The sequence below is a fragment of the Lissotriton helveticus genome (genome assembly GCF_964261635.1).
Source record: "Lissotriton helveticus chromosome 1_1 unlocalized genomic scaffold, aLisHel1.1 SUPER_1_unloc_2, whole genome shotgun sequence".
NCBI classification, from domain to species: domain Eukaryota; kingdom Metazoa; phylum Chordata; class Amphibia; order Caudata; family Salamandridae; genus Lissotriton; species Lissotriton helveticus.
The window spans coordinates 815,312-840,360 of NW_027611659.1; the positions used below are offsets into that span (position 1 = coordinate 815,312).

The 25,049-nt window shown below is 41.6% G+C and overlaps 1 protein-coding gene across 1 annotated transcript in view; it reads right to left on the bottom strand.

Annotated features, from left to right (window-relative positions):
• Positions 1 to 1,287: 1,287 nt before the first annotated feature.
• LOC144805711 (uncharacterized) overlaps positions 1,288 to 25,049 on the bottom strand; it is a 129,925-nt gene continuing 106,163 nt past the window's right edge. The window contains exon 3 of the mRNA XM_078672212.1: positions 1,288 to 5,534. Within this exon, the coding sequence (XP_078528338.1) occupies positions 2,806 to 4,629 (1,824 nt within the window). The 5' untranslated portion in view covers positions 4,630 to 5,534 and the 3' untranslated portion in view covers positions 1,288 to 2,805. The remainder of the gene's footprint in view (positions 5,535 to 25,049) is intronic.

Sequence of the window (25,049 nt, forward strand, 5' to 3'; positions counted from 1 at the left end):
ATTCTCAACTCGACAGCCGCCTCCGCACTGTGCTCATTCGGAACATGCTTGATCACAGAGGGCAAGACATTCATAGACGGCGTGCAGAAACACTTCGCATATTCTGCTGCAAATACTTTACCCCAAATCTCACAATCTGTTACCTCTGGCAATAAGTCTTTCTGCAAACTAATTGTGAGAATCCTGTGTTTTTCCACAGGAGCGGTATTAGGAAACACTGCTTCCAGTTGGTCAAATTTCTCAGCAAGCCAATAAGGCATATCGTACTTAGTTTGAGGGTGCTTGCTCATTACCGAATTAACCGAATTAACCATGACTGGACTAATCTACAACCCGGCCGGTCCAACTTGTTCCATTGCAAGAAACATATTGAAATAAAGCCCTATGTACCCCGACAAAAGAGGTATAAATTTGACACAAGTCGTCAATCGAGGCATTGAGATAACGTGGATATGGTGTGAACCCAGATAAGCCTGGCCAAGTGGCCACAGGAATTGACAAGGGACCTAACCGAACCGGAGTTACGGTGTGGGGGAGGGTGCCATACAACCAAACACGATGCTGCCATGCCGAAATTGGAATCTCTTGTGTCCTATATGGAGTATAGTTCACAGGAATGGCAGTGTGAGTGTATGTATGAAACATATCCTCATCCGCATTTATTGCAGGAAACGTGACCCAAGAGTAGAAAAGTTCAAAGGGGAATGCCGAATCAGCACTCACCACAAAGATAACAGACATACCATTGTCTGGTACTCCAAACTCCGTCAGATGACACCAGAGCGCTGTCCAACTACGCTGAGCTACGTCAATATCACCCATGAGGACATACAGAAGAAAAACAATTTATATAAATTGAAGTAAAACAAAGGTTAGTAATTGAAAATGTGAACCTTTTCATAAATCTCATGCTTTAATTAACCTATAACACATTCGTATAGGTAGGTTCATCCGTCACGCCTGTTAACCGGAAAAGGTGTTGAGGGTATTGTGGAGAGATACGAGCACTAATCAAGACTTTGGGCGCCAAGTTGCGGTAATTCTGCTCATGCACAGAACTATGCGCAGGAAACCAGGACCTCAGTGTATTGTGGTGTACCAAAAATCCACCTCAGTGCCCAGAACCCCTATCCGACTAGCAACAGTGTTTCATTCATTCTCCGTACTACAGCGAAGCTACCAATGAACAAGCGACTTTGGGACCTCTCAGGAATAGTGGGAATCAAGAACACTCTTTTGTTTTTATTCTCATAAATGTCCACAACGTGAGCAATCATAGACAATGTATAGTTTAAAATGTTTATTTCAACTACGTGCTCTAAGATGCAGTATCTTTGCTAACATAAGTAAAAAGATGCATAAAATCAATACAATCAACATTGTTACAATTCCATACAATACAAAGGGAGAATCATATTATAATGATAGTGGAACCAGATCTATAGCGCCTTGTGTACCACCCTCCCCTTGCTAGGAGCTAGGTATTATAATAATAGAAGATCTCTAGGTTAAAACCGGGAACCCCATACCTCCAAAGTCAGGTGAAGTGAATCACATCCCAGCTCAGCACAGTTCTTTGTTGATTGAAAGGTTTTTTCCAAGTGCCAGTCTCATACATGCAGTGCAATATTAAAAGCACCTGAGTTTCAGAAATGAGCAGCTGTGTTTGTGTTGTGTCTAGAGCATGGGCCGATCAACCTGCATCAACAGCATACATTTTAATTTTAACCTTGAACACTTTGTGCAGACTTGAGGTCACAGTGTGAGTCTAGATATATGAAAAACAGATCATTCTCATGTGAAGGAAAAGCAAGCAGTTTGTCTTTATAAAAACAGAGATGTAGTGTCATTTGCAAAAGCAGCAAAATTTCGTTTTCACAACTAACTCACTTATGCTAATATAGCAATGTGTGCAGGCAGAATCATATTCATCCCTACACTTTTACAGGTAGCATGAACAGGAACACTTGGATGTTTTTCTTTGTAACTCTTCATCGCCAAATAAAAACCACCAGTGTTTCTTTTCTTTTATTCCACATTGAGCTAGTCTCCCAGTGGATTTCCTGTTAAATCACGTTGTTTTTTCTATGTGTACCGAAGTGAACAATCACTGGGAACAGACACTTTTAATATTCTACAAATCTTTGGTTTTCTTCATTTCTTCTAGTCGAGTCTTCATTAATCTGGTATTTGAATAACCCACATAATTATATACTTGTTCCTGTAATTCCTTCATCTCACAATAACGGCACTGTTCTGCTCCTGTCTATGTCCTCAGATGAGTCAATATTATTGTTAATGTTCTTAAGTTCTTTCTGAATTTACTGCATCTCTAGGATTATTTCTAAGTGAGTTAAATGAAGGTGTGTGTTCGCTGAGGCTATGTAGGATCAGAAATTGACAAAAGCTCGTCACACTTTTAGTGCAATTGTAAGGTTTACCCCAGGTGTGTTTGCAATTGACAAAATCACTTCTGACATTCATTGCAATTCCCATTTTATCTCTGTGTATGTTAGTTGATATATCCGTAGGTTTAATAACTGACAGAAGATATTCACACATTCACTGCACCTGAAAGGTTTTTTCTCTGTGTGCATTAACTGATGAATCCTTAATGCGAAAGATTTCCTAAAGGTACTTCTACACTCACTACAGTTGTACGGTATTTACAGAGTAAGAGCAAGCTGATGTCTATATAGGCTTGACAATTGACTACATTTATTCACACATTCATTGCAATTGAAGGCTTTTCTTCTGCGTGTGTTCGCTGATGCCTGTTTAGGATTGATAATGGACTACAGCTTTTCAAGCATTCATGGCATTTAAAAGATTTGTTTCCCCTTTGTGAGCTCGCTGATGATTTCTTAATGCTGAAGAGTAAGTAAAACTACTGCCACATTCATTGCAATGGTAGGATTTTTCCCCAGTGTGTATTCGCTTATGTCTCTGGAGGTGTGTCATTTGACTGAAGCTCTTTACACATTCACTGCAATGGTAAGGTTTTTCCCCTGTGTGTATTCTCTGATGTGTGCGGAGGTTTGATTGTACTCTAAAACTACTTCCACATTCACTGCAATTGTATGGTTTTTCCCCAGTGTGTATTCGCTGATGTCTCTGGAGGCCTGTTAAGTGACTGAAGCTCTTTACACATTCACTGCACTGGTATGGTTTTTCCCCTGTGTGTATTCTCTGATGTGTGCGGAGACATGTCATTTGACTGAAGCTCTTCATACATTCACTGCAATGGTATGGTTTTTCCCCTGTGTGTGTTCGCTGATGTGTTTGGAGTTCTGCTAACGTACTGAAACTCTTCACACATTCACTGCAATGGTATGGTTTTCCCCCTGTGTGTATTCTCTGATGTGTGTGGAGCTGTGAAATGTGATTGAAGCTCTTTACACATTCCTTGCAATGGTATGGTTTTTCCCCTGTGTGGGTTCGCTGATGAATTTGGAGTTCTTGTAACCGACAGAAGCTCTTCACACATTCACTGCAATAGTATGGTTTTTCCCCTGTGTGTATTCTATGATGTCTATGGAGGCTTGATAAGTGACTGAAACTCTTTACACATTCACTGCACTGGTATAGTTTTTCCCCTGTGTGTGTTCGCTGATGTGTTTGGAGTTCTGCTAACATACTGAAACTCTTCACACATTCCTTGCAATGGTATGGTTTTTCCCCTGTGTGTGTTCGCTGATGTGTTTGGAGTTTTGATAATTGACTGAAACTCTTCACACATTCACTGCAATGGTATGGTTTTTCCCCTGTGTGTATTCTCTGATGTGTGTGGAGGTTTGATAATTGACTGAAGCTCTTCACACATTCCTTGCAATGGTATGGTTTTTCCCCTGTGTGTATTCTCTGATGTGTGTGGAGCTGTGAAATTTGACTGAAGCTCTTCACACATTCACTGCAATGGTATGGTTTTTCCCCTGTGTGTATTCTCTTATGTGTGTGGAGCTGTGAAATTTGATTGAAGCTCTTTACACATTCCTTGCAATGGTATGGTTTTTCCCCTGTGTATTGCTGATGTATTTGGAGGTGTGCTAACCGACTGAAGCTCTGCACACATTCCTTGCAATGGTATGGTTTTTCCCCTGTGTGTGTTCGCTGATGTTTTTGGAGTTCCTGTAACCGACAGAAGCTCTTCACACATTCACTGCAATGGTATGGTTTTTCCCCTGTGTGTATTCTCTGATGTGTGTGGAGGTTTGCAATTTGACTGAAGCTCTTCCCACATTCATTGCAATGGTATGGTTTTTCCCCTGTGTGTATTCTCTGATGTGTGTGGAGGTTTGCAATTTGACTGAAGCTCTTCACACATTCAGTGCAATGGTATGGTTTTTCCCCTGTGTGTGTTCGCTGATGTGTTTGGAGTTGTTTTAACCGACTGAAGCTCTTCACACATTCAGTGCAATGGTATGGTTTTTCCCCTGTGTGTGTTCGCTGATGTGTTTGGAGTTGTTTTAACCGACTGAAGCTCTGCACACATTCAGTGCAATGGTATGGTTTTTCCCCTGTTTGTATTCGCTGATGCTCTTTTATGGTTTCTAATTGGCTAATGTTCTTGACATATTCAGTGCAATTGAACGATTTTTCTGCTGACCGTGTTTCCTGAAGGGTCAGCATAGTTAATAAACCACTTGCGTTATTTTCACATTCCCTGTATGTGTGTAATATTTCCGATTTAACAATAAAATACAAGACTCACTAAATACCTGCCACATTCATAATATCAGTAAGGCTTCCTTGTGGGTGATTGCATCTTTAGATTGGATAATGGCTTTGCCTGCTTGCGGGTAAAGCTTAATCTTCCTTCCGGTAGGTGCAAATTGGGACAATACTCTGTACTTCAGAGAGCAGATCTCCGCTTTCCTTTAGCCTTCAGTTGTTAGGCTCCACTTCGTTTTGCTTTTCCCTGGTGTCTGTGGTTTGGCTAGAAAGAGTTAACAATACACCTAGAGCACTGAATGCTGGTCTGGTGCCAGTTTAGACAGCGAAGCACTGCTCTAGCCACATCATGATGATGAAGCGACTTGTAATGTGTACAGCTACTCCAAAGAGTGTCCCGGGGCAAAGCACAGGTCAGAAAAGAAAGTAAATCTGGTTGTTTCAAACATGGACACAAAGCCAAGTTTTCAACCTTTTTTTAAACATTATCATGTTGCTAACAGCTCAAAGCTGAAGAGGGAGTTTGTTCCAAGCTATGGATCCCAAATAGACACGAGACCTTCCTCCAACTCTCATACCGGCCTCATGATCAAAGCTGGTGTTGGACGCTTGTTTATACAGCAGGTAGTTTGTCAGTTTTGTTGTCTTGGTTTTGTAGAGGTCATTTCTTCGTCTTGGGGTGTCGAGGTGCAGAGCTCAGACTCAAACACTCACTGAATTGCCTTTGACTGCTCCTTCCAGGATCTGTCCTCTGCCTCTGATTGCACTGATGGTTTTGGAGCTCCTTATTTTTGATAATTTTTGCAGGTTTGATGTGTTATCTTCATTATTCATAATCAATCCGTGCATTTAAGACTTATTTTCTGTTGGATGTAAAGAAATGCAATATTACTAAATGCAAATGTAATAGAATGTGAATACACAATATTTAACCAGCTGGATAAAACATCTCTTCTCTACCATATTCCAAATTTAGTAAGGAACATTTTACCATACATGGATATTTCATTAAAACTGTTGTTGAACATGTCACATCTTATTTACTTCTGAGAAGGCAGTGATTTACCATTGTTCAGAGTAAATTACTAAGCAAAGGGCAGCTACAGAGCACTCATGTGCTACAGGTAGAGTTTTAGGTAGATACACATGGATAAAATTTCATTTAAACAGAACAGATTGTGGAAAAAGAGAGGAATCAGGAAGCGCTGCCGTTAATTCAGTTTCGGGAAGTATCTACCAAAGGTAGCTCTTCAGGAAGTGTATAACAAAGGTAACTCTTCAGGAAGTGTATAACAAAGGTAACTCTTTATGAACTGTATTACAAAGGTAACTCTTCAGGAAGTATATATGACAAAGGTAACTCCGGACATCTTTTTCCACAATGCTTTCCTGTTCACACTGGATCAGCTCAAATGCCAACTGCCGCCTTTACCTTGCTTGTTACTAAAGACAGGGGTCCCTGTTTACACAGGGCGGTCACTCCTTGACCACAAGGGAGATGTCTTCAGTCTTCTAGTCGGTATAGAATGTCGATGGTCCAAGAGTTTCTTTTCAGAGTTTCGTTGCAGGATAATCTAAAGTCCTGGGGACACAGCACCTATCTTTATACTAAGAGCTTTATACTATGGTCTGGAGGACCTACTAGGTCCCTCCTATGGGTGCACCTGGGAAGGGGGTGGTTACACCCCTTACCCTTTGTCCAGTATCGCGCCAGAGCGGGGCTGGAGTGCCCCAGCAACTGGTTTGAACCGGGCTATGCATGGAGCATCTTGTTTGCCCCAGGCAGTGTCTGGAAAAGCATTGTTGCCTTCAACCCACACTGCCCCAATACACTACAGGCTGTCTTGGGAGGTCCTAGCACCTCCTTCGACAGGAAACCCATTGTCCAGGCCTCCCTTGCTGGAGTTTCATCCAGCAGCAGGAGGTCAGACTCGTGTCTGTAGCAGCAGCATCCATTTTGTGATGCTGAAGCTCTGTTTAACTCTAACCGGGTAAAGCAGTAACATACATGTCTTTTCCCTCTAGAAGGGTGGAATGCTACCCCTGCCGCCGGAATTGGTGGGAGGGGGTAGTATTCCAAAGTGTTTGACACCTTACACCACATGTTTTGATAAAGCCACACCAAAGTTAGCATTTAACCGCGAGGATTATAATGCACTTAAGAGTATATGGTATGACTATATCATAGAACAGATATAAGGACATGGTTCTGAAAGCTGCAGAGGGGCTCAGCTCATGCTAGGGCACCCTCTCACATAAAACCAAGCACTCTACCTTGAGGATTGTCGAGGCCTAACATTGGAGTGACTTATAGGTGCATATGTGTCTATATATAAAGGTAGATATAGGTATACTATATCTAAGTAAGGGGTGATTACACCACCTTACTCAATCAGAGTGATTAACCTGTGGTGTCAGTTTGGATGGTCAGCTAGGGGTGGCATAATACATGCTTCAGCCCACGGTAAGCCTTGGATGCACCTATGCCCTGGGTACCTATGGTACACTACACAGGGGCTCACAGAGGTGACCCAATACCCAATCTGGTATGCACCTAAAGTACATGGAGTCCATTTTATAGGGAGAGCAGATAGCCTGGGGCCCTGAATAGCAGGATCCCAGGCCAACTAAGTCAAAGACCAGCAAAACACAAGGCAAAAAGTTGGGGTAACCATATAGTCAGATATCCACCTTCCTACATCCAGTGTCTTCTCAGTGTTGGGAATTATCAATTTTATTAACAGCACAATATTAACTCACCACTGCTGTGGCTTGCAGTCATAAGGCCATTATGAACGGACTATGTTGTGTGCCAGAAAACCTGTGAATAGTTTAGCAAGAATGTTTGGGAGGGAGATTGGTCTCATGATGAGCAGGCCTAGGGGTTTTGCCAGGGCCTGTGAATAACTGTTATTACTGTTTCTCTCTTGGTGTCAGTGGGTTTGTCTGTGTCCCCAGCTCTTTCAACAATGTTTGAAAACAAAACTAGTCAGATGATCGCTGCCAGGTGTACATGTTTTGCATGTGTAGAATCACACACTAGTAGCTGTACCGCATGCATGATTCACCTTGTCAGTTTGTGAGCAAGTGAGCATTCACAGACCTCAATCTGACTATTTCTGACACTGGAAACAGTTAGAGTTTCACTTCAACAAAATGCTGGAGTAACTCTCTTTGCAGGGTAGGAAGAGAAATGGATCACCCTCTACACGAGGTGGCGAGTAGTGCTATACGGTTTATAGCACCATTTATCGGGGGAAAACTGGGGAAATGGTACAATGCACTGGGAAAATGGCACGTGATGACAATGTGACATGACATTCCCACTAAACAGTTTATCAAGGCCCAGGGTTTAGTTTCAAGTCAAGAGATAGTGCAGGATTAGACTAATCATAATGTCATAGATACCAACAAATGCCTTTAACACGTATGCCTTTACCCTGCAATGCCTTACACACATATGCCTTTACCACGTATGCCTTTACCACGTAACACCTTTACCATCCATATGCCTTGACCATGCATAATGAAGGATTTACAAAAATGGCCCTGCCAGTAAAGGGTGGGTGCCCTTGAGCCCATCCAGGGCAACCACATGATCAATGTTGATTGCCCCCAGAGACCCCTTGACGCCAGCGGGAGTCAGTATTGTTCCTACCCGTAGAGAGCAGCTTAAAATCCTGTGCTCCAAGGGCAGGAACAATTTATTCATATGTTTCTCTGCCCGCTTTATAAGCTGTGCATTGTGGGGAGTGTAAGTTATAGTTAGCCCAGGTAACTATAACTGCTCAGTTTCTACGGTTTTGAGTGTGTAAAATCTGAACCTAAGTAAACGTCTCTGTAACCTTTGTTTTTTTCGGTGTATTTCCAAGGTTTTGGATGCTATTTCCAACCTATAACGTCTCTGTAAACTTTGTTTTTTTTCCAGTGAAAATATCTCTCTCTCTCTCTCTCTCTCTCTCTCTCTCTCTCTATATATATATATATATATATATATATATATATATATATATATATATATATATATATATATTTAGATATATATTTATATATATATATATTTATATCTATATATTTATATATATATATATATTTAGAGAGAGAGACATATATATATATATGTGTATATATACATAATTTATGACTTATTATTATTAGAGACAACTCTATAAGGCCTTGTAGAATGCATTATTTATAGATTGTAAATAATTGTTGTGACAGAATAACTTACTGCCATGAATGAGGAAATGATATCATCATCTCGCACGCAGCACTTTAAGAGTACTTCACAGGAATGGAAGAAAAACAAAATGGCGATTGTATTGAGCCATAGTTTGTAAATGAGGTTAACAGTCTAGTGTTTAATGAACACAAATAAGGGTACTACCACTGAGCACTTTTTATAAATGTACTAGACGCCTGGGACTCTATGGTCCAGTTAAAGGCTAATTGTTGCCGAAACGAGTAGGCCGTCCTATTCTTGCACGTTTATGCACATGGTGTTTTAAAAATAAAATAATTTAGATAACCTATCTGCTGTCGTGCCGTGACTTCCGCTGGGAAGAGAAAGGTGGTGAGAGGTATCGAAGGAATATATATATATATATATATATATATATATATATATATATATATATATATATATATATATATATATATATATATATTATATGAATGTCTGACATAATATCGACAGACAGAATATCTACATACAAAAATATCGACACAAAAATATCGAAATCAAAAATATCGGAGTCATATCTTCATAAAGATAAGTACAAAAATATTGAAACATTAATATCGTAGTACAAAAATATCAAAATTAAAAATACCGTTTTTAAAAATGTATTAATTAATAATGTAAAAATAATTTTAAAATACATATAATTTTACAAATATTAAATAAAAACATTAAAACATAATTAAAAAATTAAAACTAATACATATACATTTAAAATAAATAAAAAACTCTACATATAAATTAATATATATACGTACTCCACATATTGCAACAGTAGGACAATTGTTGGATAGCGTAGGGGTAAAAATTACTATTCCCACTCCAGAGGGTGCAACAGTAGGGAAAGCGTTGGATAGCGTAGGGATTTAAATTACTATTCCCACTCCAGAGGGTGCAATAGTAGGGAAAGCGTTGGATGGATGTATGACGTTACAACTCATACTTTTACAATGCATACCATTACAACGAAATTTTTACAACGCAAAAACTATTACAACGCATGTATTTACAACGCATGTTTTTACAACGCAGGTACCTTTGCAACGCATACCATTACAACGTAAGTATTAGTAAGTATATATTAATTTTTTTAATTTAAAATAATTGAAAATAATATAATTTAATTTAATATAATTTAATGTAATTTAAATTGTTTTAATTTCATTTAATTGATTTAATTAAAATGTAATTTAATTTTATTTTTACCCTGTACCCCTGTACCCCAAAAACCCAAAACTTACCCTGAACCCTAAAAATACCCCTGTACCCCAAAAACCCAAAACTGACCCTGAACCCTAAAAATACCCCTTTATCCAAAAACTGAAAACTGACCCTGAACCCTAAAAATACCAAAAACCCAAAACTGACCCTGAACTCTAAAAATACCCCTTTACCCAAAAACTGAAAACTGAGCCTGAACCCTAAAAATACCCCTTTACCCAAAAACTGAAAACTGAGCCTCAACCCTAAAAATACCCCTTTACCCAAAAACTGAAAACTGACCCTGAACCCTAAAAATACCCCTTTAACCAAAAAATGAAAACTGACCCTGAACCCTAAAAATATCCCTTTACCTAAAAACTGAAAACTGATCCTGAACCCTAAAAATACCCCTTTACCCAAAAACTGAAAACTGACCCTGAACCCTAAAATTACCCCTTTACCCAAAAACTGAAAACTGACCCTGAACACTAAAAATACCCTTTTACCCAAAAACTGAAAACTGACCCTGAACCCTAAAAATACCCCTTAAAAAAACCAAAACATATCAAATTTAAAATATAATTATATAATTACCTATACTTACGTTGTAATGGTATGCGTTGTAAAGGTACCTGCGTTGTAAAAACATGCGTTCTAAACACATGCGTTGTAATGGTTTTTGCGTTGTAAAAATTTTGTTGTAATGGTAGTGCGTTGTAAAAGTCGCGTTGTAAAGGTTGTTTCCCCGTTGGATAGCGTAGGGGTAAAAATTACTATTCCCACACTACTCCCCCTTTAACACACAACACACTACACATATAAAAAAAGACAATTAATATAAATTTCAATTAATCAATTAATAACAATTAATATTACTAAATTGATGTAATTATAAATGAAATAAATAACACATATTAATTACTAATTAATTAACAATAAATACCCAAAAAAATACAATCTCTTTAATTAATTACATTTAATTATATCACACCCTATCCCCCTATAAACACACAACCCACTACACATAAATAAATCATATAATTTAATCATTTAATAATTATTAATTACCAATTAATTATTATTTAACAATAACAAAAAATTAAATATATTAGCACATTAACTCTAAATAATTTAATTACATAATTAATATTATTTAATTACCAATTAATTATTAATTAACAATAAAAACACATTAAATATATTAGCACATTAACTGTAAATAATTTAATTACATAATTAATATTATTTAATTACCAATTAATTATTAATTAACAATAACAATAAAGTAAATATATTAGCACATTAGCTGTAATTAATTTAATTTACTAATTAATATTATTTTTTCCCAATTAATTAATTAACAATAACAAAAAATATATATAAAAAAATTACTCTGATTAATGTAATTACCTAATTCATATTAATTAATTACCAATTAATTATTAATTAAAAATATGTACAACATTATATTAATTAATTAACTAATTAATATTAATTACTTACCAATTAATTATTAATTAAAAATATTTACAAACATATATTAATTAATTAATTATTATTAAATTACTTCCCACCCTATTCCCCTATAAACCCACAAACCGCTCTGATACTAAAACGCAAAATGTAAACAAATTTACAAATTTTCAAACATACATTACAAAACATGTTTAACAAACATATAAACAAAATAATAAAATACATAACACTAAACAAAATGTCGATATTAGTAAAATTCGATATTAGTAAGATACATACCTTAAAAAAACGATATTCTGTCTGCCGATATTTTGGACATCGATATTCTATACTATCGAAATTAAAACATCGATATTATTGTATATCGATATTTTAATTTCGATATTTTGCTGCCCGGTCCGCTGTTACAGATATATATCTTTTTTTGAACGTTAATTTCTCAAAATCCACTGGAGCACATATATTGAGACCTAGCAAAGGCACATCGGGCTACCAGTCCCTACAATTTTGCCAAGTTTCGTGCAAATCCATTCAGCCGTTCGGGCTAAAAGTGAGGCCAACCGCCCTATGGAAAACTCAATGTTAAAAACACGTTTTGGGACCCCCCTTTTTTCTCGGCCCCCCCTTGACGAACCCCCCCAAATTTTCAGGGGCTGCTCAGAAACAAAATGTTCCATTTTCCTGAACATTTCAGCCAATTCCGTCCACAAACGCCAAAGTTATTAGACATAGAATTTTCAAAAATCCCATAGAGAAAAAATCCTAACTATATATACCTACTGGCGACCGCCAGTAGGTAATATATATATATATATATATATATATATATATATATACAGTGATGTCATCAGTGATGTAATTTGAGATGTCATCAGTGATGTCACTGACCATGTCATGAATGATGTAATATGTGACATGATCAGCAGTGGATTGCGGGTGCGCGATATATAGTTAGTACAACTAACTATATATGGAATTTCAATGGTTTTGTGTGAGTAAAATAAGGTTTTTTAAATGCTAATTCCTAACTATATGTGGTCTATAACCTATGGTTTTTTCAGTGAATTTTCAAGGTTTTGTAAATGCTAATTCCTAACTATATATGGTCTATAACCTATGGTTTTTTCAGTGAATTTTCAAGGTTTTGTAAATGCTAATTCCTAACTATATATGGTCTATAACCTATGGTTTTTTCAGTGAATTTCAATGGTTTTTTAATAGCAAATATCATAAGCTGTCGAATGTCAAGTACGTGGTAAGAAAAAACATTTTCGTGTTTATGCACACTGATCTGCTTTGAATGCTGCCCCCCCCTCTCATTTCTATTAGGAGTACTCTCTCTTTGCAGATAGTGAAAGGTAGTTAACGCAGGCCTTTGCCCCCGTTGTAATACGTCGTGCCTGCTTCTCTCTCCATTTGATTGATTGTTATCCAAGCATTTACTGTTTTAGAATTGGTTCTCTTTGGTTCATTCTCTATTTACAAACAAACACAGAGTCGCAATACTCTGTTTAGTCTTTGCAGATAACGAAAAATCGTGTAAAAAAACAAAAGGAATCGAGCAAAATCAGTAGGCCACTAATGGGATCTCTTTTTGACCTCGCTAAAATAGAAACATTAGGAACAACCCCTCATGACAAATACGAAACTAGTGAGATGAACTGAACTCCACACCATGATGGCTGCAATACAGCTCGGCTCCGCCACCCACCCCGCCCAAAATAACGATAAACTCTATGCAAATATTACAAATATATACAACACACCAGCAAAGTAACAGGGTAAAACATTTTATTAAACAACTACTTACATAACTATTTTATACTTTTTGTTGCCCGATCCGGCTAGCTCAATCGATCGAGCATGAAACTCATGCACTCCGATGGTTCAAAGTTTTGAGGAGTGCTTGTAACACTGTCTGACGCCTATTTGCACTTGCTTCAGCTTCACTATTCTCAAAGTAAAGTGGGGGCTGTTTGAGGACGTGACTGCATTTGAAAACAATGTGATGCGGTGCCACCCTGAACCGCTTGACGGAGGCCCCCGAGGGACGGTGTGATGGCGCGGACTCGGAGGGGGCGCTTGGCTCCGGCCCCCTCCCCAAGTCGTGTTCTCCTGGTGTGGCCTGAGATCGCCCCCGACATAGGTGGCCGGCTCCCGGGATCAAGCGGAACTTTTTGCCTTTTGGTAACTCTTCCATTCTTGACCTTGTCCCACAATCCGTTTCACCTAAAGACACGCTGTAGTGGGGCGCCCCTTTACCGTTTCAGTTGCCATTCCGCCCGCTTTTGCTACACTGTGCCTCTTCCGCTATTCAGCTTTTTACCGCCCGCTCTTTCGACTACAGCGTCTCGCTCACCATGTACTTGAGTTGCTCCCGCTCTTGCGGTGCAGCGATAGGCGGCTGCCACAGGACTCTCAAAATGGCGGACGGCTCTTCACATTTGGGCGTGGTCCACTAAAATTGCCCTGCGACACCTTGGAACTCGGACGCTTGTCTGCTAGAGATTGGGCTCCATTCTCGAAAGCGTCCCCTCAGCCTTGAAGATTCTACAAAAGTCTTGGGGGCCCCCGACTCCCGCAGGCTTCTGGTGGGGAGCGGCTAGCATTATTGCTCGTGGAATGGCCACGACGGAGCTACGAAATGGTGGTGCTCTCATGCTAACGCCAGCTTCAGTCTGAAACATCCAGAAACACTGTAGACTACCAATTCGATCAGTTCCGGTAGCGCCCCAACGTAACCCGGTAGAGAAGAACTAGCCCTCCCCTCTTTGACTGATGGTTCTTGTTGCCTGTCCCTTCTGTTGTCATTTAACAGAACTATTTAGCCTGCTGAAAGGGGTTGTGTTCCGACCGCTGGTTGGTGGAGACATTTTGACTATATTCTGGACCTGCGTTGTAGCGTAATGCGTCATATGACGCGCCGCGTTAGCGCATCCGGAAGTGATCCGGGGCGCGACGCGCAGCGCGTAACGTAAGCATAACAGGTCATGTGACTTGTTAATAAAACTTTTCATTGGTTCATTTTACTTTTCTTATTCTAATGATGAAAGGCTTGGTCATATGACCTAAAAATTACGCTTTTTATTACTTCCGAACATTATTTTTTCTTAAATATATGTTATAATGTTCCAGGCTAATGTACTTTCCCGGAAAATTTACAACTGTCCTGCAAGTGAAATATATTCTTTTTTCGAGAAAAAGGGCGTTTCTTCGCCCCATGACGGAGCCGTTGAGCAAAAGAGGGTCGACCTGCTGTCTTAGTCGCCGATACGCCTGAATATGAGATTCTTATCGATCACTTTATGTTGCAGGAGTAGAAAACACAACAGCCCTTGACCATTTATCTTTACTGCGTTCCTGCGTATTATACCTTTTACCCTTCATGTAATTGGTCTGCTTTATTTCACTTGCCTTTTACTGATTCTAAAACAGTGACTATTATTAAAAACTTTACCAATGTATATACTACTACCATGTTTTCTTTTAAAAACCTTTATTGTGAAAATTTCATTATACAAATACGAGCCTATAACCACGTGGGCCGGCCACGGAGCAAACTGTAATCGTATATGATGAGTAGACATTTACACTGTAGAGAAACGTAACGGGGGGGCCATTAGGTTGCAAGAACTAAGGTGTCTAACAGTTGCGGAATCGGTGGACGTACATTTTATAATTAAAATACGACAGGGCCAGTTACAATAAAATTATCTAGATATACATTTGCGGGCAAGTACCATGGGTGACGTTAATTCGAACTTTCAATAGTACAGTAATCAATAACACATCAGAACTTAATATCAATAGAGATGTCGAAATATTCAATTTATTCTCGTCCCCGCCCGCCATGTGCTTCAAAACTGCATACGTATCTCGTGATATCAAGGTTGTGCAACCAGTACACAACAAGGAGTTACGAGTCCCATTTATTCTGGCGCCATTTTGGGCGAGGACGGGCAGGTCCAGGATATAGTCAAAATGTCTCTACCAACCATCGACTATGATGATGTTCATATGCTGTATTTATTAGAGTAACACTCATCTGTCCACATGAAATTAATTTGCCACAATCTAAACATGTCATTTTAATCTTTCCAAAGTTCTTCTAAATATTTGGGACCGTTTCCCTTGCCTCTGATGCTGTCAGTGCCACTTCTTTGATGAATGTACTGGCAGGTCGGGGGTTCACTCCAAATTTCTCTTTTATGCACCACTATAATTAATCGGTGCCACCTCTCCATATGACGATGCATGGTATAGTTACCATAACTATATATTTTTTCGGTTCCTCTGGAGAGTACATCGTGGCAGATGAAGCGTGTAACGTACCGGGCATTTACCTTTTTTTGCATGTAGAGGAAAGGAAAAAAAATTCGAGCGTCCGAGTTCTAAGGTGTCCCAGGGCCATTTTAGTGGACCAGGCCCAAATCCAAAGAACAGGCCGCTATTTTGAGTGTCCTGTTGCAGCCGCCTGTCGCTGTAGCATCAAGAGCGGCCGAAACTCAGCTAAATGGCAACTGAAACGGTAAAGGGCCGCCCCACTACAGCAGACGAGCCTCCACCTAGGAAGGCCCGTTCACGCCGCCTCCCCCCCCCCCTTCGGGCACCCCACGCCGTTATTCGGAGCAGTATTGTAGGATGGCCACACCAGTGCGGCAACTTGCTAGACACCACCTCGGTGGTAACCGAATCTCAGCGCCTTGTGGTGTCTTCTATTCAGAAAATATTGTTGCGCTGCCTTTGGCCCCATTCGCACATCGGTCCGCGACTGACGCCACCTCACAGGCCAACGGGGCGCCCCACGCCTACTTTCAGCATTGTAGGATGGCCACACCAGTACGGCAACTTGCTAGACACCACCTCGGTGCCATCCGGATCTTGGCATCTCAGCGCCTTGTGGTGTCTTCTATTCAGAAAATATTGTTGCGCTGCCTTTGGCCCCATTCGCACATCGGTCCGCTACTGACGCCATCTCACAGGCTAATGGGGCGCCCCACGCCGACTTTCAGCATTGTAGGATGGCCACACGAGTACGGCAACTTGCTAGACACCACCTAGGTGCCATCCGGATCTTGGCATCTCAGCGCCTAGTGGTGTCTTCTATTCAGAAAATATTGTTGCGCTGCCTTTGGCCCCATTCGCACATCGGTCCGCTACTGACGCCACCTCACAGGCCAACGGGGCGCCCCACGCCTACTTTCAGCATTGTAGGATGGCCACACCAGTACGGCAACTTGCTAGACAACACCTCGGTGCCATCCGGATCTTGGCATCTCAGCGCCTTGTGGTATCTTCTATTCAGAAAATATTGTTGCGCTGCCTTTGGCCCCATTCGCACATCGGTCCGCTACTGACGCCATCTCACAGGCCAACGGGGTGCCCCACGCTGACTTTCAGCATTGTAGGATGGCCACACCAGTGCGGCAACTTGCTAGACACCACCTCGGTGCCATCCGGATCTTGGCGCGTTGTGCTGCCTTCGGCCTATTCGCACATCGGTCCGCTACTGACGCGAACTCACAGGCCAACGGGGCGCCCCACGCCGACTTTCAGCATTGTAGGATGGCCACACCAGTGCGGCAACTTGCTGGACACCACCTCGGTGCCATCCGGATCTTGGCGCGTTGTGCTGCCTTCGGCCTATTCGCACATCGGTCCGCTACTGACGCCGCCTCACGTGCCAACGTATTTTCTCCGCATTTTATACCCTATGCCGCATAACAGGTCATGTGACTTGTTTATAAAACTTTTCATTGGTTCATTTTACTTTTGGTTTCCTAATGATGGAAGGCTTGATCATATGACCTAAAAATAACACTTTTCATTGGATGAAAACTTTTTTTTTTCCCAAACGATGAAAGCCCCACCTTGTTTCTGGATGTTTCAGACTGAAGCTGGCGTCAGCATGAAAGCACCACCATCTCGTGGCTCCGTCGTGGTCATTCCGCGAGCAATCATGGCAGCCGCTCCCCACCAGAAGCCTGCAGGAGTCGAGGGCCCCCAAAACTTTTGTTGAATCCTCAAGGCGGAGGGGACGCTTTCGAGAATGGGGTCCAAGACCTAGCAGACAAGCGTCCGATTTCCAAGGTGTCCCAGGGCCATTTCAGTGGACCAGGCCCAAAAAGGAAAGAGCCTGCCGCCATTTTGAGAGTCCTGTGACAGCCGCCTATCGCTGCACCGCAAGAGTGGGCGCAACTCAGCTGAATTGCGGCTTTTGACACAGTGGACCAAAAGCGGACGGAATGGCAACTGAAACGGTAAAGGGGCGCCCCACTACAGCAGACGAGACTCCACCTGGAGAGGCCCGTTCACGCCGCCTCCCCCCCCCCCCGGGGCGCCCCACGCCGTTATTCGGAGGGCGGCAACTTACTGGACATCTCCTTGGTGCCATCGTTCTGCTGCCTTGGAACTATTCGCACAACAGACCGCTCCTGATGACCCACCCCCCGCGACGCCCCACGCCGGATACCGAAATCAGTGCGGCACCCAGGCAACATCACCTGGGTGCCATCCAGAAATCTGGACGTTGTGCTGCGTTGGGACTATTCGCACAACCGACCGCTACTTCCTTCTTTTTCCCTAAAAATGTTTAAATGTTTTTACTGTTTTTGTTTTGTTGTATATATTTATAAGTTATTAAAGTTTTATAATCCTACTACTTTGTTGGAGTGCTATATATTTTTAATATGACACATAATTGTAAAAACTTTGATGTACAAAGAGTCATCCCTGGAATCTTCCGCTTCAGGCTCGGTCCCCTCCCCAATCACAATACAGGATGGTTTTCAGATAGTAGGAACGCGTGTGCTGTGACGGATCTCATCGGGTGTGGGCCTTGATCAACTATAACTCCTTTGAAGAGGGGTGATTCTTTACAGCTGGGGCCATAAACTACATCTGCAGGGCTAGCTGATAGCCTAGGACCGGCCTGGACAATCGGACACAGAGGAAAAGGAGTGTCAGAGGGTGCGGTAGTGAATAGAGCGAAAGGGAGGTGTCGGGCGGGTACAGGGTGTGATTCTCAGGGAAGAGCAGCGCAGATGGGCGGAGGTTTATTACCCATGCATAAGACAGAGAGCGGGGGTGACCAGTGCCTGGGGGAGATGCTTGCGAGGGTGGGGAGCCATGCTAAGGATCGACAGCGTGCAGAGAGTGGGTCTGGTCAAGGCATCTAAAATGGCTGCCGTGCACGACAAAAGTGTGGCATTTGAAAAAAGGCAAGATGGCGCAGACAATGTTTTTCAACACTTCCTGATTTCCTTCGAATCGAACGTTAACAGACGTTGGGGCATATTACCAAAGTTAAGCGATATTTATCCCTAACGATGCTTAGCAACGAATTTTTTACCGCTAAGCATCGTCAGAAATTATCGCAGATAAACCTTGCTATTATCAAGGTTTATCGCAAATGCGATAAAAAACGACCGCAATGCATTAATATCGCTGAAAAGTCAACGATATTCATGCATTACCGAGCTAATGCTCTTAGCCATGTTATCCACCTCCCATTGGATAACATGGCTAAGAACTGCTCAGGGCAGGTGTTACTTTTTGGAGATATTCGCGCTAAGCGCGAATATCTCCAAAAGTTGGTAATAGGAGATAGCGATGTTAGCGACTGTTTCCAGTCGCTAACATCTTGGCATGCCCACTTTGCATGTCATTAGTGATAAATATCACTGACATGCAAAGTGGAGCCCAAGATGGTCGCTATCTCCTACGAGCGGTCGCTAACTGGTGTTACCAACAGCTAGGTAATACAGAGATAATTTTATCTCCGCGAAGCGGAGCGCTGTTACAGATATATATCTTTTTTTGAACGTTAATTTCTCAAAATCCACTGGAGCACATATATTGAGACCTAGCAAAGGCACATCGGGCTACCAGTCCCTACAATTTTGCCAAGTTTCGTGCAAATCCATTCAGCCGTTCGATTATTATTATTTTTTTTTTTTTGCCCCGCGGGGCCCTTTTAAAACCTCCACATCAAACCTAAGAGGTCAAGGAGGATCTACTATGCCCCCTTATGGTCATTTGCCCCTTCGCTTTGGCCTCCTCTTGTCTCTCGATCCTACCGAGAGACAAGATGGCGGCCGCTACGGACTGTTTGCAATGTTTACAGACGCCGGAGAACCAATCAGCTTCGCAAAGCTCCGTAACGCGAAAAGTACGCGAAGCGGAGCGCTGTTACAGATATATATCTTTTTTTGAACGTTAATTTCTCAAAATCCACTGGAGCACATATATTGAGACCTAGCAAAGGCACATCGGGCTACCAGTCCCTACAATTTTGCCAAGTTTCGTGCAAATCCATTCAGCCGTTCGATTATTATTATTTTTATTTTTTTTTGCACCGCGGGGCCCTTTTAAAACCTCCACATCAAACCTAGGGGGTCAGGGAGGATCTACTATGCCCCCTTATGGTCATTTGCCCCTTCGCTTTGGCCTCCTCTTGTCTCTCGATCCTACCGAGAGACAAGATGGCGGCCGCTACGGACTGTTTGGAATGTTTACAGACGCCGGAGAACCAATCAGCTGCGCTTCACAAAGCTCCGTAACGCGAAAAGTACGCGAACTGGAGCGCTGCCCGGTCCGCTGTTACAGATATATATCTTTTTTTTAACGTTAATTTCTCAAAATCCACTGGAGCACATATATTGAGACCTAGCAAAGGCACATCGGGCTACCAGTCCCTACAATTTTGCCAAGTTTCGTGCAAATCCATTCAGCCGTTCGGGCTAAAAGTGAGGCCAACCGCCCTATGGAAAACTCAATGTTAAAAACACGTTTTGGGACCCCCCTTTTTTCTCGGCCCCCCCTTGACGAACCCCCCCCAAATTTTCAGCGGCTGCTCAGAAACAAAATGTTCCATTTTCCTGAAAATTTCAGCCAATTCCGTCCACAAACGCCAAAGTTATTAGACATAGAATTTTCAAAAATCCCATAGAGAAAAAATCCTAACTATATATACCTACTGGCGACCGCCAGTAGGTAATATATATATATATACATACATATATATATATATATATATATATATATATATATATATATATATATATATATAATATATATATATATATATATATATATATATATATATATATATATTAGAACAGTTTTTCTCCAAGAGAAGAAAGTTGGTCACACCTTGTAAAACTCCTTCAAGGGCTGCTTTATTAATGGAACAACAAACGACTTAAAGGCTGAGTCCTGACATGTTTCGTTCCTCCTGGAACTTTCTCAAAGGGTAAGCCTCGCTCTCTGACTTGTTTCACGCAACTCCACAGTTCGATGTTACAGCATCCATTTCGTTTGCCTCCAGTGGCCTTTATTCAGGAATCACTTCCGTTTCGAAATGCTTTTGTACATGTGGTTGCGCATCAGCTCTAGACCTTTTAAATTGCAGTCCGGTGCTGTTTCAAGGTCTTCTTTCTTTAATTGCGTGTCCAACTCGGTGTTATTTATTTGCTGTTGCTGATTTCGGACACCCATCCGGAAATGCAATTTGAAAGGGCTGTTTAATTTAAAGACCCTCCAGTGGGTAGAGCGCTTTGCCGCTTTGCGTAGTGTGGGCGCTTGTTATTAAAAGTGCTCCTCCGTTGTGGCAGCGAGTTTTCGTGGGTCAGTTTGCATTTGAAACTGACATCCTGCCAATGCCGAGATCCAGTCCTCGGTGGCGCCAATCTCCCTATGCGGTTTCCCGTTCAGCAGGTTGGTTCAGGGCGGGAGACTCACGGCGCTCTTGTGGCGGTGCTTGACCTTCGGCAGAACCACGCCGATATGTATTAGAACAGTTTTTCTCCAAGAGAAGAAAGTTGGTCACACCTTGTAAAACTCCTTCAAGGGCTGCTTTATTAATGGAACAACAAGCGACTTAAAGGCTGAGTCCTGACATGTTTCGTTCCTCCTGGAACTTTCTCAAAGGGTAAGCCTCGCTCTCTGACTTGTTTCACGCAACTCCACAGTTCGATGTTACAGCATCCATTTCGTTTGCCTCCAGTGGCCTTTATTCAGGAATCACTTCCGTTTCGAAATGCAAATATATATATATTACCTACTGGCGGTCGCCAGTAGGTAGTTATAGTTAGGACCTAGTTTCCATAGGAAATCCTCAACATTCTATTTGGATTAACTTTGGCCCTGGTGGATGAATCTTTGCGAATTTCTCAAAGAAGATGGCTCAGTCCGCTGCGCTCCTTCCCTGAAAGTTTGGGGGGGATTGGTGAAGTGGGGGCTGAGATAAAAGGGGGGTCCCAAAACGTGTTTTCTCCATGTTATTTTCCATAGGACGTTTAGACACGGCTACAGGTCGAACGGCTGAATGGATTTATAAGAAATTTGGCAAAACTGTAGAGTCCGGCTCGCAGATTACGCTTTTTTTGGAATGGTGTACATCCGTTCAGTAGTTGCTGAGAAAATTAAAGTTAAAGTCAATTATATATCTATACGCGCGCACGGGTGCGCGCACTCAAGCGGCTGCGCGCGAGCGGAATTATTTTTTTGCTGCGTGACGTCTGTTAACGTTCGATTCGAAGGAAATCAGGAAGTGTTGACCGTGAAGCAGGGCGAGTACCAAGAGGACTACGAATATTGCTGGCGGCAAATTTTGAAAATCCAAATCCGGAACTGTTAAAACAATGGGCAGAGAATAATCTGGATGCATCTATGCGTAATGTCTGCCTACTCATCAAGTTTGCCAAAATAGACCGGGATATAGATTTGCAAGCAATCCAAAAATTAACAGAAGATATGGAAAAACTCACTACAAGTGATAATAAGGACACAGTGGATAAACTAATGAAGGAAATGCGCGACCGCATAAATAAACAGGAAGAAACTATAAAAACTCGTAAGATCTGGAAGTTTGCAAGAGACAAAAACGACTATGAGAGAGGTCAAGTCTTTACCTTCTCTCGCAAGTATGACAGCATTAAAAAACAAAAAGCCCTTATACGTTCTATGGGACAGACAACAGGAGCTCAGGCAAATACATCAACAGCTACAAGTGCTGAAGGAGGTGCCAATTCCAACTTGGTGACAGGCATCACAAGCCAGGGCACAGATTGTGATTCAGATGGCAGTTCTGGAGGGTCAACTTCCTCTGTTACTCTGTTGGGGCTGGTCAGCTTTGCAGAAGAGCTGGATTTTATCAGGGAACAACGTCTCCAGACCCTTCGACCGAGAGCTGGACAATCAACAGGCAAACCAAAAACAGACGGCGGAAACAAAGGCGCAAATGCGCAAAACGGCGGAGGAAGGGGGCGCCAGAAAAAGAAAACGTGGCGCAATTAGAAGTGCCCACCAGTACTCCAACTGTCATCAATCTAACAGACATTGAACTTAACGCTGCTGAGACCCAGCTTCTATCCTTAGGTCTCAGTTTCTGTCCAGAAAGCAACTTTGATTATGTCAGACACGGGTGGACATATACAAGTTCATTAGAAAACTAAAACGACAAAAGTTTTTCCTGATTAAAAATCACGGGCGCACGCCTATAACCGCTATGCAATCAGTCCCAAGTGCCAGCACTAGTCTAACAGCAGGAACAATGCCGGCCCTGGCAACTCTCCTAGCGCTAAGAAATGATCAGGACAATACCATATGTTCTCAAAGTTTGGCGCAGGAAGAAGATATTAACATCGCATTGCCGGGGAAAAGCCCTTTCAGAGAACCGTCATCATTTGTTCCCATCATGCCCCGTGACGCCTTGGATATTTTTCACGAGAGGGTAAACGACGAACTGAAACTCTATATAGAAACTCCTGTAAATTGAAAACAAAAGCCAGTGGAACATCAAGGGAGTATTTCCAATTAATGAAAAAATTAAAGGAAAAGAAAAATGTTGTTATCAACCATGCTGATAAGGGGGGCAACATTGTCCTGTGGGACAAAGCAAAATATCGAGCTGAGGCTTTTAGACAATTGGAAGACAATATATGCTATGAGCGCAGCGATGGAATATCAGTGCGTAGAATCAGCAATGAATATAAAATCTTGCTGTCACAATGGCAAAGAGAAGGGCTAATCACAAAAGAGGAATTTAAATTTCTACATAATGAACATCCGGTGTTGCCCTTATTCTACCTCATCCCAAAAGTCCACAAAGGCCTGGACCCTCTTCATGGCAGACCTATCATCTCGGCCATAAACAGTTGTTTTGAGAATACTTCCAAATATGTTGATTATTATTTACAGGAGTTTGTTATGAGTTTGCCCACCTATTTACAGGACTCAAGAGACTTCTTACAAAAGATCAATGCCATCGAATGGACACAGGATATGATTCTTATGACTCTGGATATTACTGCACTTTATACGTGTATAGATCATAAGGACGGTATACATGCAGTGCAGTATTATCTAAACCAAAGAAATATTGGCATGTACCAGCACAACAAAATGTTGATTGATATGATTGGTTGATGTCTGAATAACAATGTGTTTTTATTTGACAACAAAATCTACAGACAAAAACGTGGAGTGGCAATGGGGGCATGCTTCTCCCCCAGCGACGCATGTCTTCATGTGGGCTGGTGGGAGGAGCATGTCCTCAGGAGCCAACACAGGGCCCTATACGAAACTCATGTAGCCCATATGTGGCGGTATATCGATGATATTTTTATCGTGTGGAGAGGGAATAGAGAACAGGCCTTGAATTTTGTCGAGCTTATCAATGACAACGAGCTTAATTTGGCCTTTACTAGTGACATCAATGCACACACGGCAAACTTTCTCGATATTAAAATCACAATACAAGAAGGGGTAATCACTACCAATCTATATCAAAAGCCAACTGCTGGCAACACTCTCCTACATGCGACTAGTTTTCACCAGCGTCATACAATTGACAGCTTGCCTTATGGCGAATTTTTAAGAATTAAGCGCGCATGTAGTACTGATCAAGCTTGGGCAGAGTCACGTGAAATTGCTAAAAATAGACTGTTAGCCAGAGGCTATAGTAAGCATAATCTGGATGTAGCAATGTCAAAAGTAAATTCCATAGACAGAACAAGCTTGCTACAACCAAAGATCCCGGTTGTTAGTGAAGAGACAGTCAGGACTTTGGATACATCTCCGTCAGTGGATAGTTCCACATCAGTAGCCTCATGTAGATTCATCACTACATATAGCAAACAGTCACAAGCAATCAGAAGAATCTTGAATTCCCAGTGGCCCATAGCTCTAACTGATGGTGTGTTAAGGAGTACCTTACCTGTTAAGCCAGACATCACTTATCGCAAAGCTTATTCAATGAGGTGCGATTTAGTTCATAATAGTCCAGAGATATTGACCAAAGACTATTGGGTGTCCTCCAAGTATGGTTTTTTTAAATGCATCAGTTGCAGAGCCTGCAAATTTGGTGTAAATACCAAAACATACCGGGGTGCCTTTGATGATAAGGAAATCAAAATCAAAGGTAATTTTAACTGCAAGACTGAGTTCGCAGTTTATG